This window comes from Hyposmocoma kahamanoa, unplaced genomic scaffold, assembly GCF_003589595.1.
Source record: "Hyposmocoma kahamanoa isolate Upper Pololo Valley unplaced genomic scaffold, ASM358959v1 102, whole genome shotgun sequence".
Taxonomy (NCBI): domain Eukaryota; kingdom Metazoa; phylum Arthropoda; class Insecta; order Lepidoptera; family Cosmopterigidae; genus Hyposmocoma; species Hyposmocoma kahamanoa.
This window is the reverse complement of record NW_020653337.1, coordinates 2,637,970-2,655,832: the sequence shown is the minus strand read 5'-3', so window position 1 is coordinate 2,655,832 and position 17,863 is coordinate 2,637,970. Positions and strand designations below refer to the sequence as shown.

The 17,863-nt window shown below is 36.3% G+C and overlaps 1 protein-coding gene across 1 annotated transcript in view; it reads right to left on the bottom strand.

Moving 5' to 3' along the window:
* The window catches only part of LOC113237089 (methyltransferase-like protein 13), a 29,324-nt gene that overhangs the window by 4,933 nt on the left and 6,528 nt on the right, over positions 1-17,863 (bottom strand). Inside the window, exons 5-7 of the mRNA XM_026473353.1 lie at positions 8,012-8,192; positions 6,245-6,422; positions 1,784-1,960 (exon numbers count right to left, since the gene is read on the bottom strand). Of these exons, the coding sequence (XP_026329138.1) occupies positions 1,784-1,960; positions 6,245-6,422; positions 8,012-8,192 (536 nt within the window). The remainder of the gene's footprint in view (positions 1-1,783; positions 1,961-6,244; positions 6,423-8,011; positions 8,193-17,863) is intronic.

Genomic DNA, 17,863 nt, shown 5'->3' with positions numbered 1-17,863 from the left:
CGTGGTTTTTGTATTAGACCCGTCGTCCATTTATTTGTAAGTCAATGTATTAGATTCATATTTGGATTACGCATATCAGAATTTCGCTAACTAAGCTTAAGTGGTTCCCAATTCGCCTTCGCCTTCGCCGGAATGCTCATATTCTTTCTATACTTTACCACGTCCTATTTAACCTCACTTCTCCCGCTTATCTCAGAGAGCGTTTTAATCTCCTTCATGATAGTCACTCGCATGTCTTGCGTTCATCGGAGAACCTGAGCCTGAAAATACCTATGCATTCATCTAGAGCTCAGGATAAATCGTTTTCGGTTCAGGCAACTCGTTTATGGAACAACCTGCTGGAAGCGATAAGACGTGCCCGATCGCTTGACAAATTTAAGAAATTGGTAAATAAACATTACTTATCACTTAGTAATTTCAATTTAGTAGAGTAAGTCAAGTATTCGCCATCCAAATTAAAACAATGTCTATATATATAATATGTATCACAAGAATATTCTATATGTTGTATGTGTATATAGTTATATATTTGGTATGTAGCAATGTGTATGTATGTTAAAATATATACATAGTACGTTTTTGTGAAGTTTGTTTAAGAAAGTATTCGGTTCAATTTGTACATCGTTTAGCTGCTTTGTGCACCATTAACTGCCCTTCACCTAAAACTCCGTAATAATTTGTAAGGTTGCCTGGAAGAGATAGCTGTCTTTTTTGTATTGTCACTGTTTATTATTTTGTGTGCAATAAAGCTTATTCTATTCTTTTCAATTTCTGGTTATATACTCTATGTGCGGAACCGAATGCTAGGTGTGTATAAGGATTGTAATGTAAATGAAACACTTGTCTCAGCGCTTACTGATGGAGCCCTGTTTACGGGGCAATGTATACGCTTCTATAATAAGATTCTCGTTGATATTCATAATTCACTAATATAACAAAAATCAATGGTGGTGATTAGATCTTTCAGGTTATTTCTATTTAGTGAGTGTTGGAGATTAATAAAAAATATTTACAAAGAACAACCCTTATCATTTCTTACTCATTCTTCTCAAGGCATTCTGAATTTTACATATGAAATGAAATGAAAATTTATTTGCTTACAATGTGGTGACCAAGAGATGGAACACAGTAGAGAGATAGAGCTCATATTTTACCACATCTGGCATGCAAAATTATACCTATAGTGATTGAATTAACTGATTAGATTACAAATAATGTAAGTAGACATGCACAAAACATCCTTGTTCTAATTTTGTTTCAACACAAAGACAATTAAATTAATAACAAAAATTATGAAAGTCAAACAATTACATAATATTATTATAAGTCAATGTTTATTCCAGAAATCGGTCACTGTGTAATAATTTTTGTCTTTAACCCATGCATACAAACTATTTGGTAACATTTTAATGTCGTTTGGTAGAGCATTATATATTTGAACACACATACCATTACATCGATTTTTATAGTAGGACAGTTTAAGTACATTATTATAAACCTGTCTACTTGGATCCCTTATATGTCAACTACATTTCTTGCTTTTTTAAAGATATCTAGCATTTGTTCAACAAACCAGGCGATTTCAAAAACATATATACACGGCAAGGGTAATATTCCCAAGTCTTTAAACAAGGGTGCACACGATTGACCTGGTGAAATACCACTCATTGCTCGGACACATTGTTTTTGAGTATAAGTACTTAGTAGATTCTAAATGTGATAATTTCAAGTGTAATTTTCTTACCAAATGAAGATAAATTTTAATTTAAGACTCGTTATTTACCTTGAAAGCACTTGACGAGGAACATACAAAGACTCCCTCCACCTAACCCCAGCACAGCGATCCTCCTCCCACCTCCTCCTTGGCGGAGCGCGAGCTGTGCGCCCACGCACATGAACGTGTGGTACTGCGAGATGTGCCCGAAGTCTACCACTAGTTTTGTTTTGTTCTTGCGCTTAACTGAAACGTTAAGTAAATACACACATCAAAAAAAGTTTGCGATCACTTCGAAAAACTGAAATCTTTTTTGTTACTGTAGATTATATTATGATTTTTTCTTCTTTTTAGGTTCTTTATTTAAAAATAAATTAGAACATAAAACAATGACCCCGTTCAATTGTTTTTTCATATAAAAAGGCTTTCAGTCCTAGCTTACGCTCATTCAGAAATCTGATTTAGTCAATTATAAGCGATTCAAGATATTTTTCGCGGAAAGTTGTGATTGAAAAAATGCCAAGAGGATTATCAGAGATTTTACGAGCTAGAATAGTAACTTTGAGGGAAGAAGGATACACCACGAGAGTAATAGCACGCAGACTTGCTATATCCCAATCCTGTGTCGTGGCTACGTTGCAGAGGTATCACGGAATGGGGAATTTAGCTGACCGACCCCGCAGCGGTCGCCCAACTGTTTTGACAGCTGCCCAAAAGCGCTATATTAGATTGCTGGCAGCCCGTGATCCAACAATCAACGCCACTAAAATAAAAGCAGAAGTCGGGGCCGCCTCTGGGCTTGAAGTTAGCACGCAGACCGTTCGCAATTGCTTGCACCAGGCTGGATTACGAGCACGGAGGTCTTGGCGAGCTCCGCTCAATTCCCGGCAACGTCAACAACGAAGATTGCAGTGGGCTAGACTTCGGCAAAATGAAGAAGGTGAGGACGAAAACATTTGGCAAAACTGTCTCTTCGTTGACGAATCTCGAATCAGCACTCATCCAGATAACCGACGTGTCCGTGTCTGGAGAAGACCAGGCGACCGTGAAAGACAAAGATCTGCCACTGGAACAGTTCAGCAAGGCGGAAAATCGGTGTCCTTTTCGGGTGGCATTATGATTGGAGCTAGAACGCCTTTGATCCCGTATCGGGGCTTCATGACAGCAGACATGTACAAAGCAGTTGCTATTGATGATATCGTCAGACCATTCCGAGTAAACCATGGGCACCAATTTGTACTGGTCGATGATAATGCGCCCGCACATCGAGCTCAACGAGTCAATGCTGCTCTTCAAGAATACGATATCACACGATTAGACTGGCCTGCCGGCTCGCCCGACTTAAACCCAATAGAGCATGCGTGGGATGCTCTTAAACGAGCAGTATGGAACGGTGAGCCACGTCCCCAGACAGTTCCAGAGCTCAGGGAAGCCGCTATTGAAGAATGGGATAGGTTACCCCAGGAAATGCTGGATAACTTGATCCTCAGCATGCCCAGGAGGATCTTCGCATGTATTCGAGCCAGGGGAGGAGTTATTTTATATTGAATTCACACCTTTTAATAATAAATTGTTGTTTAAGTTTAATTAAACAGTCTTTTTCTTTCTATGAAATTTCTATCACTATTACATTATGATTAATGGCTCAATTTTTTTAAATAAATAATAAAAAATAGTTTTATATTTTAATTTCAAACAGGGTATTCCTCTTTAAAGAAAGCATACAACATAGATTTTTTCTTGATAAAGTTAAATTTAAAGAATTATAGGAGTTTATGCTATTGATCGCAAACTTTTTTTGATGTGTGTACAATTTATTGTTACTGTTCTAAGGGGCATAATATGTATATTCAATGACATATTTGGAGGATCGCTAAAAAAGGTTAAATTATGATAACAATAATTATTGTATTGAATTCTTTGTTGCACAAATAAATGACATTGACAATTACAAGTTACAAGTGAGCTTATCTCTAGAAGAGGTCTCTTCCAGTCAACCCTAGCTGTGGTGAATAGATAGATAAATACTTTATTCACTGATATAACACAAATACAGATTAAGAACAAAACATGATGCTATGACATAGCAGTGAAACGGCGCTGCCTCAGCATATGCCAAAGTGTCCTAAGGCGCTGGTTTTCAGTCAGGACCAACGAGAGGGATTGAATTATTGGAAAGCAAAAATATAACGACTATGAGTAAAGTTATACATTGACAATAATATATACATAGTAAAGTGTAAATAGTGCATCTAAAATAACCTGTTTGACATGTAAGTGCATGAGCGAATGTGAGTATAACTACAGCTGTAGGAGTAAGTTGTGACTGTAAAGAGGTTTTAATGTTGTGTAATGTATTTAGTATTATAATATAATCATACACATAATTAATGTGAATTTCAATTCATTTGTGGTGCGAGTACCAACTCAACACCTGTCGACCTTCATGAGAGAAGACTTTTGGTCGAAAGGTGTCATGTACCGGCGTTTCCGAGGACGGCTACCGGACACCCACGTTGCGTCACACGTCGAAGTACATACGTGTAAATAAATAGTGTTATATGTATATTATCATGTTATATTGTATTTATGATTAGTCCGTAAGGTATTTATTTAATATTTCTGTTATTGTTTTATTATATTATTGTTATATTATATGTATGTTAGTCTGCAAGGTATGTATCTATGGGTCCTAGTTGCCTGAAATAAATAAATAAATAAAAAATAAAATAAATAATAAGAATAGATCAAAGCAACAACAAAATTAGATTCTAGACAGACTGCTTTAAAGAATAAAAACACACAACACAAATTTTTGAAGTGAGAGTAGGTGTTGCCGGTACAGTGCTTTGAATTTGGGTTTGGATGTCTCCTTGCGTATAGGTGGTGGAATATTATTCCAGCACTTTGAGGCCGAGTATTTGAAACTACCTCGAAAAGCTGCAGTTCTATATTGTGGTACCATAAGACCACATGATCGGACAGATCGCTCTTTGTAGCGTACATTAACACAAGATGACCACATTAGTTTTTCATAAAGATATTCAGTCCTGCATACAAGAGATTTTCACGAGCCCCGATATTTAGTAGATTTGCAGCGTTGAGATAAGGAGTGCCGTGAGTACGAGGGGGTATAAAAAAACAAAATCTGGCACATGCATATTGGACACGCTGCAGAAGTTTGTGTGTTTTAGACAAAAGGCATGGACCATATGACGTGATACAATAGTTGATCTTAGATAATATCAATGCTTCACATAGAGAAATACGCAAATCAACACTGAGAAACGGCCGAATACTGTAGATCACTTTTAACCTATAGAAGCAACTGCGAACAAGTTCGGCCACACGAGTGTCAAATTTAAGATGGCCGTCCATAATTATACCCAAATTTCGGGCCTCCGCTACCTGAGTAACCTTCTCACCATTAATTGAAAGAACTGGCGCATGTGACTGGATGTTTCTCACTTGTTTACAAGATCCTAGAATCAAAAGTTGAGATTTGATTGGATTCTAGACCAAAGTATTGTTCCTGGACCAAATAGCTAAGCGGTATAGATCCTCATTAATGAGGCTTGTACTTTCGGCGGTTCTATCTGGATCGAAAGACAGATGTAACTGAACATCATCCGCATAGAGGTGATATTTGCAGTTTTTAATGCTGCCCGTGATATCTGAAGTGTAAAGTACAAATAGCAACGGCCCCAATATAGAGCCTTGCGGCACGCCCCTGTCAACAGCACTCGGATTTGACACCAGGCAAGCACCATTGGATTTCGACAATTTTACTTGTTGCGTGCGGTTAGTAAGGTAACTTCTACTACTTCACTCAGCGAGACACCTTTACAGCTACCAACCGCTGACTAGAGATGTTACTTTAATAATTGTAATTAAGTTTTATTCAATTATTTTTTTGTGAAATTACTCCACTAGCTCGTTATAAATATTAAACAAAGATCGACATTTAGAAAAAATTAATTTCGATCTAGCTGGATTCGAACCAACGTCTCCTAGCAAACCGTGTCAGACGCTATGCCAAGAAACGATGTCGCTTTTTGATCAAAAGTATTATTGAGATTGTTTTTGTGTAATATCTCCACTAGTTTTTATTAATAAAAACACATCGGAGAATTGAAAAAAAAATAATTGAAATCTCGCTTTGCATTCTACTGCATAAATTGCATATGCAAATGAATTCATAACACAAATGTAACATGGACAATTGACGTAGAACGCCAACACCGAGCAAGAGGTATTTGTTGAAAAATACTACCACTTATCCAATAGCCAAGATCTATATTGGATTGTTTTTCCAAAATCGTATATAATTCTTAAATCTCTCACTAGACGTCATTTGCGGCTCAGAATGCCGAAAAATCCAGTACAAAGATCTTTATTTCGACAACTCGATAACTTAACCCGTAGCTCAGTTGGTAAGAGCAATGCTACGGTGCAGTATGGTCGTGGGTTCGAGTCCCATCGAGTCGAAAAAGATTTTCTATGTATTCGATCTTTGTTATCATAAAGTACCTTCTTTCAACTTAGCCTCGGACTGCACCAAGAACTGGTTATCGAGGAAGACGAGCCGCCTGTAAGTGGTTCCCTCCACGTCCACATCCTCAACGACGAAGTCGCCCGACAACTTGGACGAGCCCTCGTGCACTTTCACGCGTCGGCCGACGTCACTGCCCAAAGACAGGAACGGGATCTGCAAATTCACCATTGTCTATTTATAGTATAAAATTCTTGTGTTTCCTTATATAAAGACGCTTTATAAATCATCATCAACATCCTTCCGGACCTTCTAGTCGACCGAAGGAGGAACCGTGAGGGTGGAACTAAATTGAAAAGTTCACCGAAATGTATCCGATGGAAAACTGGGTTTCAAAAATCTCCCACTATATGTCGATCGAAAGATCTATAACAAAAAAACACATAAAAGAATTTCGACAACTCTGTAACTTGACCTATGGCTCAGTTGGTATGAGCAATGCTGAAAAGAGAAATGCAGCAGGATCGTGCGTTCAAGTCCCACCGGATCGAAGAAATTTTTCTGTGTTCTATATTTGTATTAATAATCATATACAGGGTAACAACCACGCAGAAAAAAACAACCTCACAGGACTATATTATATATCTTATTACTTTATTTTAATTGAAAAAAGATGAAAAAATACTGAAATTTTGTAATATTACTCTTACTACTTGAGTAAGAGTGTTACGTCTTTTTCACTTTATAAGCCCTACGCAATCAAAATCTTTAAGTTATGGTAGCAGATAATAGACAGTAAAGTTTGAATTGCGCACAAGCTAAAAAGTGGCGACATCGGTACCCGAACTTACATAGGTAGCATCACTACATATCTCCCCTTTTTTCCTATGTATATCTATGGTTGTCACTAATAATAGTCCTGGGAGGTTGTTAGTATTTTACAAGTAAACCAGTACAATGAAGCCAAATTAATAACGACTTTAGAATTTAAATAATTTATCGAATAAATAAAAAGTACAAGAGTAGTTTCATAAATGGCCAGGGCCCAATTAAGATTTGAGTCGTCCCAAAGGTAATAAATTTACCGCCCTCATTCCTCTTCTTTTTGTTAAAAATCTAAAATAATAAAATATAGCAACAGAAATAAACTTAAGTTATTACAACTACAGACTTATAGTTACATTAATAATAACTTAAGTTAGACCAGCTACACACTGAGTGTAACCTATTTTTTCGGATCTAAAGCGCACATAGCTGACTTCCAAGTGAAAATGCGAAAAAAAGTTACAATCAGGTTTGTTCAATCCTCCTCAATCAATGTACTTGGTTTGGGGCTTTGGGTAAATCAAATCTGTACTTATATATTACATAAATCGTTTTTGTATTGTTATGTTGTGTGTAATATTAACCTTCTCTAAGTAAAATTATTAGTAACAATTTATGGTCTATGCCCAAAATAACGAAATTCTATTCTATTCTAAATGACGTATATTTGTTTTTTCTTTGATTTTAGATCCGAAAAAATAGTTTCATATCAATTATTAATGTTTTTTTAAAACAGCAAAACATATATATATATATATTAATTTGAAAATATCATTAGTTCTTTATTATGCAAGAAAAAATCCAGAGCCGCAGGAGATGTGGCCATAGAAAAAACCACTTGGCTCCAAAATTTTGCAGTGTTAGTACCATAGAACTATTCCCAGCCGCAACTCCATGAGCCTAAGTAGCTATCACAATAACAGTCTACCTCCGTTCTTTGCCTATTACCATTCAAATTCCTTAATTTATTTATCCCTCACCTGTCCAGTAAACCCATAAGGAATCAGCATCTTAGCAGAATGCGTGAGCTCTTCCTTGACTGCCTCCAAGCTCTCAAAACGGTGGCCTCGTCTTAACACTGCTACAACCAAGCGACCGAACTTGGCTGAGTCCTGGAGCTGCCGCCGCCCGACAGGCGTGCCAAACAGCCACTCCGATTCTCTGGAAGGAATTACATCGGGATCTTGACTGGAGAGGTATCTAATAAAGATAAATTTATTTCCTTATAATCTTAATACAAGTAAAACAAATGTAAAGGAAGCTATGTCTTAAACAGCAAATAAGTAACCTTAATTAATATTTATTTATTTATATAATTAGGAAGCTGGAACATTACGGTGTAAATGGCAAGGCGTCGAAACTTGTCTCGTCATATCTCAACGGTAGAATTCAGAAAGTAGACGTAAATGGAGTGACTTCTTTGGGTTCTCCGGTAAAAATGAGTGTTCCGCAGGGCTCAATACTTGGACCTTTCTTATTTCTGATTTATATTAATGAGCTGCCATTCTTTGTTAAGGACCATTGCGAAATAGTGTTGTTTGCTGATGACACATCCTTGATTTTTTTTTTAACAGACAGACATGACATTAACTATGACCATATTAATGATTCCCTCTCTAATATAGTTTATTGGTTTAATGCTAACAATTTATTGTTTAATGCCAAGACGACAAAATATGTTAAATTTGAATTACCTAACGTAAAATCGACTAGTCCAAGCATAGAAATAAACGGAGAAAGGTTAGACCTTGTTAATAAAGCAGTCTTCTTGGGAGTGACCTTAGATAGTAAACTTCAATGGTTTCCACATATATCTTCCCTGGCCTGCAGATTAGGCTCAGCTGGATACGCAGTCCGCAGAATACGTGAGCTTACCGATGTTAGTACTGCTAGACTAGTTTACTTTAGTTACTTCCATAGTATAATGTCCTACGGGATTCTCATGTGGGGTAAAGCGGCAGATATTCAAACCATATTTGTATTGCAAAAACGAGCGATTCGTTCTGTGTACTGTCCAGGCTCTCGGGTTTCTCTCAGAGAAAAGTTTAAGGAGACTGGTATCATGACTGTGGCATCACAGTACATTTACTCAAATATTTTATATGCCCGTAAAAATATACATCATTTCAATAAGAAAGAAGAAATCCATAATATTAATCTTAGAGCTAAGACAGAAGAAATCCATAATATTAATCTTAGAGCTAAGACCAAACTCATGGTACCACGATTTCGTTTAACCAAGGTAAACAACTCTTTTATGGGGAACTGTATACGTTTCTACAATAAGATTCCGGAGCATATATATACTAAGTTTATCATTTCCTAAGTTTAAAAACTACATTAAAATTATTTTGATCGAAAAATCATATTACAAAATTGAAGACTACGTATTAGATAAAGATGTATGGAAAGCCGACACGGCTCCAGAATCCACACAAATTTGATTCAAAGTGTATTCCATAGCATTTAAGTTTATTTGAAAAGAGCAATCCCTAAAGTTTCTTGCTCGTTCTTCTCAGGGAGGTCAGCGTAGTGAACGAGCAGTAGCTTAAATGTGACGTTTTCAAGTGTAAATTTATTTTACCTATGGAATAAATAATCTTTGACTTTGACTTTGAATATACAATCTTCATAACAATGAAATCATAAAACCTAACAAATTAGTTGTGACGCCTAAACTTAGTAAATGAATACCTGTATTTTAAACATCTTGTATGTGGATACTTTTTTCCATTAAACTCATTGACTTACAAATAAATGGTCGACGGGTCTAATACACAAACCATGAAAAAAATGTCCCAAGTCAACCTATTTAAACGTAGTGACATGTAAAGGAATATGAAAAAGCTAAAACGTTGAATTTAAATTGTAACGTCATCGCAGTACTGTCTAATTTTGCTTGCTTCGCTGTCAGTCGAACAAACGAAGACTAAAGCGTGAATGACGCTCTGTATAGGTACGATTTTAACGCCCTATAAGTTCGGACACTTTTTAGCGCGGACCCGACGTCCATATAATTGTAAGTCAATGATTAAACTTGAAAAATGTACCTACTATATTTATTCAACAATAAAACAATTAGTTATATAAATATAATTATAAAAATAAAAAATAAATAAATAAAGCTTTTTGTATCATCATAAGTCTTATTCTTAAATCAAGAATGGAAATCTATCGATCGTAACAAGTAAACAAATAGCCTAATGCGCAATTAAAAATTATCACGCAATTAAAAGTGCGCATAAAGTTCTTTGTCAAGTAGACTTATTAAAATTTACAATGTTTTTTTTTGTGCGTCATATAAAGAATGAGGCTCAATTCCAAATTCTAAAGTGAATTTTTGTAACATAGAAACTAGATAAGAGCCAAAAAACAGTCACTCATCATACGGAGAACTCTCGGCCAGACTCGACAATGCAGCTAACGTATCATATCTAGTTTCTACGTTACTCAATTGGCAACAAGTTAGTGCTACGTACAATTTTTTTAAATTGATTCAATATTTTGTTGCAAAAAAATTAATTACCCTACTCAAAGATCGTGCAGACGGCATATCAAGCTGCACATTGGCAGATCTTGTTCTGTTGCACTAAAGGTGATATTCGAACAAAAGTCACATTCCAGGCCACATGAGATTTGCCAACTTATGTCCCAGGCTTACAGGCGCAGTGGCAGTATCCGTCAGATCTTTGCGATTGAGCTTCACTGCATATGTTATGTACAGGCGTGTCACTTAACACCAGGCCCACTGCTTGTTAATCGGTACAAGTTTATTTCTAAATATTTGTGCCTACGTATTTTAGAATTTCTACTCGACGTGACCACTGCTGAGGATTAATAAAATAAATGAGGTAGTTAGGTCCTTTTATTACATTAATTACAATTATAACACTGAATAACTACTCTCTGACTCTTTGGATTATATTAGAGATAGAGTGATGAGTTCACTAACTATAAATATAATTTAAGCCTCTGCAATAAAATTTTAATTGCTGTTACGAGGACGAATTTAACTTAACTGTTGATATTTTATTTCACACCATCACTTAAAACTGCAAAGGTTATATGACTGTTGGATAATTATTATTATTTATTTATTTAATATACATATATAAAAACATTACACTGACTGTGGGATCTAATGAATCTCGCCTTTATATACATAATCTTAAAACTACTAATACATATATTGTTCCTAACACGTATTTTAACAATACTCGACTCTAAGTTTGACAACAAATGCTGTAACAAAAGATGTTTAAATTTACTTTTCTTAGGTTCAAATCTAATAACCTCAGGCAAACTGTTTAGTAAGTATGGAATACGTTTCTTTAGAGTTCTATCTCCATAGCAATTATTGACTTTTGGTACTACAAATTTAGCTACGCACCTGTGCTCCGAAGTTGCAGCTACCAGATATTTGAGTTTTAAGCTAACAGGTAGGAGGTTTACAAATTTCAAATAAATTGCAGTCTCCATTACATTTTTCATTAGTTTTATTATTTACAAGAAGTTTCACAAATCTAACTTGCATAGTTTCAAGTCTGTTTGTGTATGAATTAAATGTAAGTCCATAACAATCTAGAGCATAACTTAGTGTGGAGTCAACCAATGCCGGATATATTTGCCCTTCAGAACCGGAACCCAGTAATGCTTACATTGCCTTTCGGCAGTGATGGGGCAATGCTGCCTTGGACGAACTCTTTCACAAGGAGCTCTACTGCTACTGGATAATGATGGAGCACTGCGCATTTATTTATTTATTGTACAGGAAAGCACAAATCATATTTAGTAAAACGGAAAACACAAAGAAAAGGTTCTGTTTATTTCTAAACGAAATTTCTTCCTGCCGACCAAAATACAGTACACAATAATTAAGATAACGGGTTTACGTGGATAACAAAACAAAATTAAATTATGTAATAACATCGACTCATCAGAAAAACAGAGTCGGATGTGATTATACAACAAAAAGAGGAAAAATACATAATCTCGTTATCTTCTGAATTTTATGTATTATTTCGTTTGGGAAATATAAAATCGATCAACAGTCGACCTAATATCCACAGCTAAGAACAACGAACGAAATGTTCCTGAGAATAAGCAGTCTGGAACATAGATCTTTATTGTACGGATGAATCGAAATAACAATAAAAAAAACAGCAAAAATATTAAATTACTACAGACTATAAAAATACTTAGACAAATACATATTTCATATTATAATATCTATAAAATGGATGGAACAGAGGACAAATAGTGCTCCTTGGCTCTCATTTTTAAGATAGGTAAGCATTTACTGTCATGTACAAAGCACGTCAAGCTTGACACTTTGTACTTTGGACCGTTCTTATCGTAAGCGGCATAGAATTGGATTTAAGTCTTAAGTGTTAAGCTTGACGTGCTCTTGACCCTGTACAGTAGTGGGAAGTGCGTTCCAAAGTCTGACCGCATGAACAGTAAAAGATTTATATTCTTATACCTTTTATTTTAAAAATGCTTTTTGCGCTTATCACGCACATGTGGTCTCTAGTTTGCGATTTAGTTAAAAACGCTACTGGAACACATATTTGCCACCATTCGTAAAAAACCAAAAGAAATGTGTCAGAGCCGTATCTGGAGTGGGTCAGGGAGAGAATTGCGTAGGGAATTGAAGATAACACCACAGTCAAATAAAAAAACACCGATTGTTTACTTATAAAGAACAATTCCTAGAGGTTCTTACTCATTCTTCGAATCTGCCTTATAAATGAGTAGTAGAGTATAATGAATATAACGATTTCAAGTGTAATTAAATAAAGATATATTTAAGTTTGATTACCTAGAGTTGCAATATAATAACATGGGTAGACTGCCGCCTTTATACTAAAGTCGCTTTTGCGACATACCTACAGAAGACACGTTTACATCGCAAATGCTTTGCCGGTACTGGATGTGCCACCCTGTACATCGAGACAGGTTGTACACGTAAAACCCTGTCATTAGTAGCAAGGTTTATTTTATAACAGTAGAGCTCCTTGTGAAAGAGTTCGTCCAGGGAAATGCTGCTACCTTACCTGTTTCTGCCGCCAAGCAGTAGTGTGAGCATTACTGCGTTGTCAAGTTATGTCTCAGGGTAACGGGCGCAATGGCAGTGCCTCTCAGACCTATGTATTTTAAAGGTCTGAATGGCACTGCAACTGTTATGGACAGGCGTGTCGCTTACCATCAGGCGTACGACTTGTTCATCCACTCCATCCCGTGTCACTTGGTATCATAAAAAACATTAATGAACGAGAACTATAGACAAAATTATTCTCTTGTGAAAAAGCCATGATCATACAGTGCGACCTACTACTGCCTCTCAAGCAGAGGGTCGTGGTTACGAATCCGGGCTTGCACTTCTGAGTTTTTCCCTTTTATGGTGAGAGAAAGCCAGTGCCCAACAGTGGGACTACATATATACTAACTATTTTACTCTCTTGTAATGTTATTAAACAAAACAAAACTATAAAAATCCGTTGTATTTGAGGACTGTTTATTTTTGCGGCAAAAACAGTGCGTCGTTGATTCATAGCACTGTATTTCAGTATATAAATGGTTGTTTACAACAGCTCTGCACTACAGAGAGGCACACGCAGGGATACAAACCGAAATTCTCCGTTTAAAATTGAACTTTATGGCATTTACTCATGTCTCTGAACGGTATTTAAAAAAATCGATTGGAAATTCAACTTTACATCTAAACGACATAAAGCAGTATTTTTGTGTTCCGAAAACTATTTGTATACTTGTAGCAGCGGGACGTAAACCGTATCGAAAACAAATCGCTAAAATTAGCGCGCTACAGGTTACGAGGTGCGAGCGTGGTGGGTGGTGAAAAATGGTGAATGATCTCTACAGAGTTGTAAGCAGGATAATGGGAACATGAAAGAAAACTATAAAAACATGACCTGCAGAACAAATGCTGGCAAGCGAGTTCCTCTACGTCGTATTCTTTCTCATTACTATGATTTGTTTAGCAATATTGACATATTCCATTTGCCTGCTTCTAAATTTAAAAAAGCTATTATTGATGCCCTGAGCTAATTTCTTATTTACCTTTTATTTATTTTAGTTTATTTAGCACTACCCATCACACACGACAATTTTAATTTTAATTCTAATAGTAACTTGTGGATAATGCTGTTGATTGTACGTGTACCTATGTTAGAAATATTTAACTCTGATTGTAAACATTTCATGTACACTTGTTTGTTATCCCTGAAAAATAAATAAATAAAAAAATATAAAATACGAAAAAAAACTTGGCAAGTGGTCAGCTGACAGTGATACGTGCCCAAGGATGATCAATAAATTTATATATAATAAAAATTTCTTATGAGAAAGAAAACCAACCTGACAAGTTCGAGGAATTACATTTATTTGCCAAATTTAATTGAAATCGATTACCGGCAAGTGCGCGAAACCGGAATCATCCCCTAGTTCGCCATCCTTAGTGGTGGAACATTTTCTTGAAATTTAAATGGGACCAGTACTGAGGTACCCTCTTTTTAAGAAAAAAAGAATCATCAAAATCGATCCACAAATGCGGCAGTAACCGCGTAACATATACACAACAAAAAAAAAACAATCGAATTGAGTACCTCCTCCTTAAAAACAAACTAAATGCCGTATATTTTGTTTGCCAGTACTTAAAAACACTATTGAAATCATACCATCATCATCAACACATTTCAAGCATTGGTTTCATCCAAGGAGAGGCTTTAGTTAATAAAAGAGGTCGTAGCCCCGAAAGAGAACGGTTGCTCCTGACCTGAGAGGTAGAGCTACATAAAAACTTAATTTCTAACTTTTCTCGCTAACGGTAAAGGAAAGCAATGTGATCAAACCTGCATGTCGAAGAAGGTTTACAACCCTCGAAAAACGTGTGAAATCCGTACCGATGATTTAGCCATACGACTCCCCCAACAATCTCCACGACGATAGGTCCTGCGCTACCCGCATCCATCGGCTTCCAGTGACCTTTACCGGATCGTCAGTCCACCTGATGGGGGGCCAACCCACTGAGCGTCGTCCGGTGCGCGGTCGCCATTGAAGAACCTTTCCGCCCAAACGGCCATCGGTTCTCCCAGCTATGTGCCCCGCCCACTGCCACATCAGCTGCGCAATTCTTCGAGCTACGTCGGTTACCTTAGTTCTCCTACGGATTTCCTCATTTCTGATTCTATCACGTAGGGACATACCGAGCATCGCTCTCTCCACCGCTGAGTGACCTTGAGCCTTCTTATGAGGCCCATAGTGAGGGACCACGTTTCTGATCCATATGTGATTATAACCATAATAATCATTTATTCAGATCATCTCACGGAAGAATTTATGTGGTCTGTGGATCTTATATTCGATTTTGTTAGTGACAATTAAGACTTGTTAACTATGTTAGTAAATTACACATAAATGAAAGAAAATTTTTAAGTGAGTAGGTACTGTCATAAATTACCAGCCCATTTTGGTTACTTTGAGAATTTTGGTCCAAAGCCATAGTATCGAACGACGTGGTGTTTGGGAAACTGTTGTCGCTTCTGTTCTTATTCATGGTCGACGATATCCTTTTGCGTATTGCCGTGTCAAAGCCGTCACTACAGAACGGGGGTAGCCGCAACAGCATTCTAAAGGTGTTATTGTATTGGACCTTCAGGGCATTGAAATACTTTTGCGTATAAAGAATCCACAGGCCGCAGGTGTAGAACGTCTAGCAGACGGCCTTGAACATAATTATTTTGACCTCATTCATACACCGACCATTTAAATAATGCCTTAGTGAAATTAAGACACTTAAAGCGCTTAAGGCGCTGATCGAGGCATATATAGTATACCATCCCATATGACTACATCCACGTCGTTTTTTCTAGGAGATTTTCATCTCATACTTATTCCATCATCATTACAAACGTATGCTATAGCGATTCTGTAGATAGATATAAAAATCTTCGCAAAAGATTCCACATCGATGGCGGAGTTTAGAACTAGCGTCATGCAAGTCCCCACGTCCAAAGGCAAGATGGACGGACGACCTGAGTAACCAACACCCTCCCCATGAACACTAGTGTTCTTAGTGGATGCGTGTAAGCTGATGATTTTATTCACATTCAATATGTTAGTCTGGAATATTCTATTCTTGACATTGACTTCCCACACACGAATCAATGAAAGAAAGAAATTGAAAAGATATACACTGCCGGCATCGGCATCTGTGTGTTCAACTACTGGACAAATATCAGGTGAGATTTTTGCCAAGCGTTCGTTTAATTCACATTTGAAAAAAAGTTGTAAAACCCATAAATATCTCTCGCGAGTCTCCTTTGAAAAAAATACTGAGTACGGTCCTGGATCAAACTGTCTTAGGCGAGTGTTAGCGATGATAAGTCTGGGACGCAAATAGAACAGGCGTGTCGCGATTATGAACGACGATGCGCACCTGTCCTGTTATAATTTTCCAGTTGAAAGGGCGTGCAAAGTTTTGTCTGGCATCTGTTAACTATGTCGCATACGCAAGTCTAAGGGTCGTATTCCAGAACTGTACTCAATGCTCAAGTCAGGATTTGTGTATGATTCAAAGCACTAGCAATCATACTCAAGTCCTTGCCATTAGGGCCGTATTTCCAGTGCTTGAAATCATACTCAAGTCTGCTCGACTCCTGTATGATTTCAAACAATGGAAATACGACCCTAATGGCAGGGACTTGAGTATGAATTCTAGTGCTTTGAATCATACTCAAGTCCTGACTTGAGCATTGAGTAGAGTTCTAGAATACGACCCTTACAGCACAGTGAATGGGGGGCTTCGGTTCGAACCAATTACCTTACTATACATATTAAATTCCTACCAAATACAAATCGTTACCTTGTGCAAACAAACTATTATAAATATGAAATTAAACTAATTTTTCGGAAGTAGAGTCCGCTGCGACAATGAGACCTGTAAAAGGCCGAGACATTGGTTTATTTGAAATAACAAAAATTTACACGCGTAGTTCCAAAAAAATTGTATCCTTTTCTACGTGTAACAATCGTGAAAACTTAAGAACTCGAAACTATTATTATAATAAATATATAAATATTAGAAAAAACTATTAAATATTTATTTTTCCAAACAAACTAAATAAATATCTAATAAATAAATAAACATCTTTTATTTTCAGACACCATAGGGCCATAGTTTGTTAGTAAACAACCTTTTACTATATTAGTAACAAATGACTGTATGGTGAATTTATGGTGTATTGTATATGAAGTGTACATTAAACTTTTAAAGTCGAAATGTCAAAATATTCAAAATACATAATATAAAAGTCACTGAAATAATAATGATAATTTAGTCGAAAGTAAAAATTTAAAATACTAAAATTTACAATTAATAAAATAACAATTAAAATTCAAATTAGCTAATAATAATTAACATGAACAAAACTAATAATTTTGATTTTAATCTTATAATTAGGGTTTTGTGATTTCCAGATTCTTTTATTTTATTTTTTATTGTATTATAATTTGATTTAATGATTTTATAGTTTTGAATTTTAATTTTATAATTGAAATTTATTATTTTAATTTATGCTAACCTTGTAAATTCTAATTTCTTTTACTAACTGCTTCCGTGGCCTATAGGTTACCTTGCTGGATTGCCACGCAGAGGTCCTGGGTTCGATTCCCAGGCCGGGAGAAATATTTTTGTATGGCCTACATTTATTTCTCTCGTGAGTTTGGGTGTAATTCTGTGGTTGTCTAATGTGAGTGTCCATGGTACCCGCGATACAGGGTTTCCCTAGTACGGGACTATGAGTGTTAGTGTT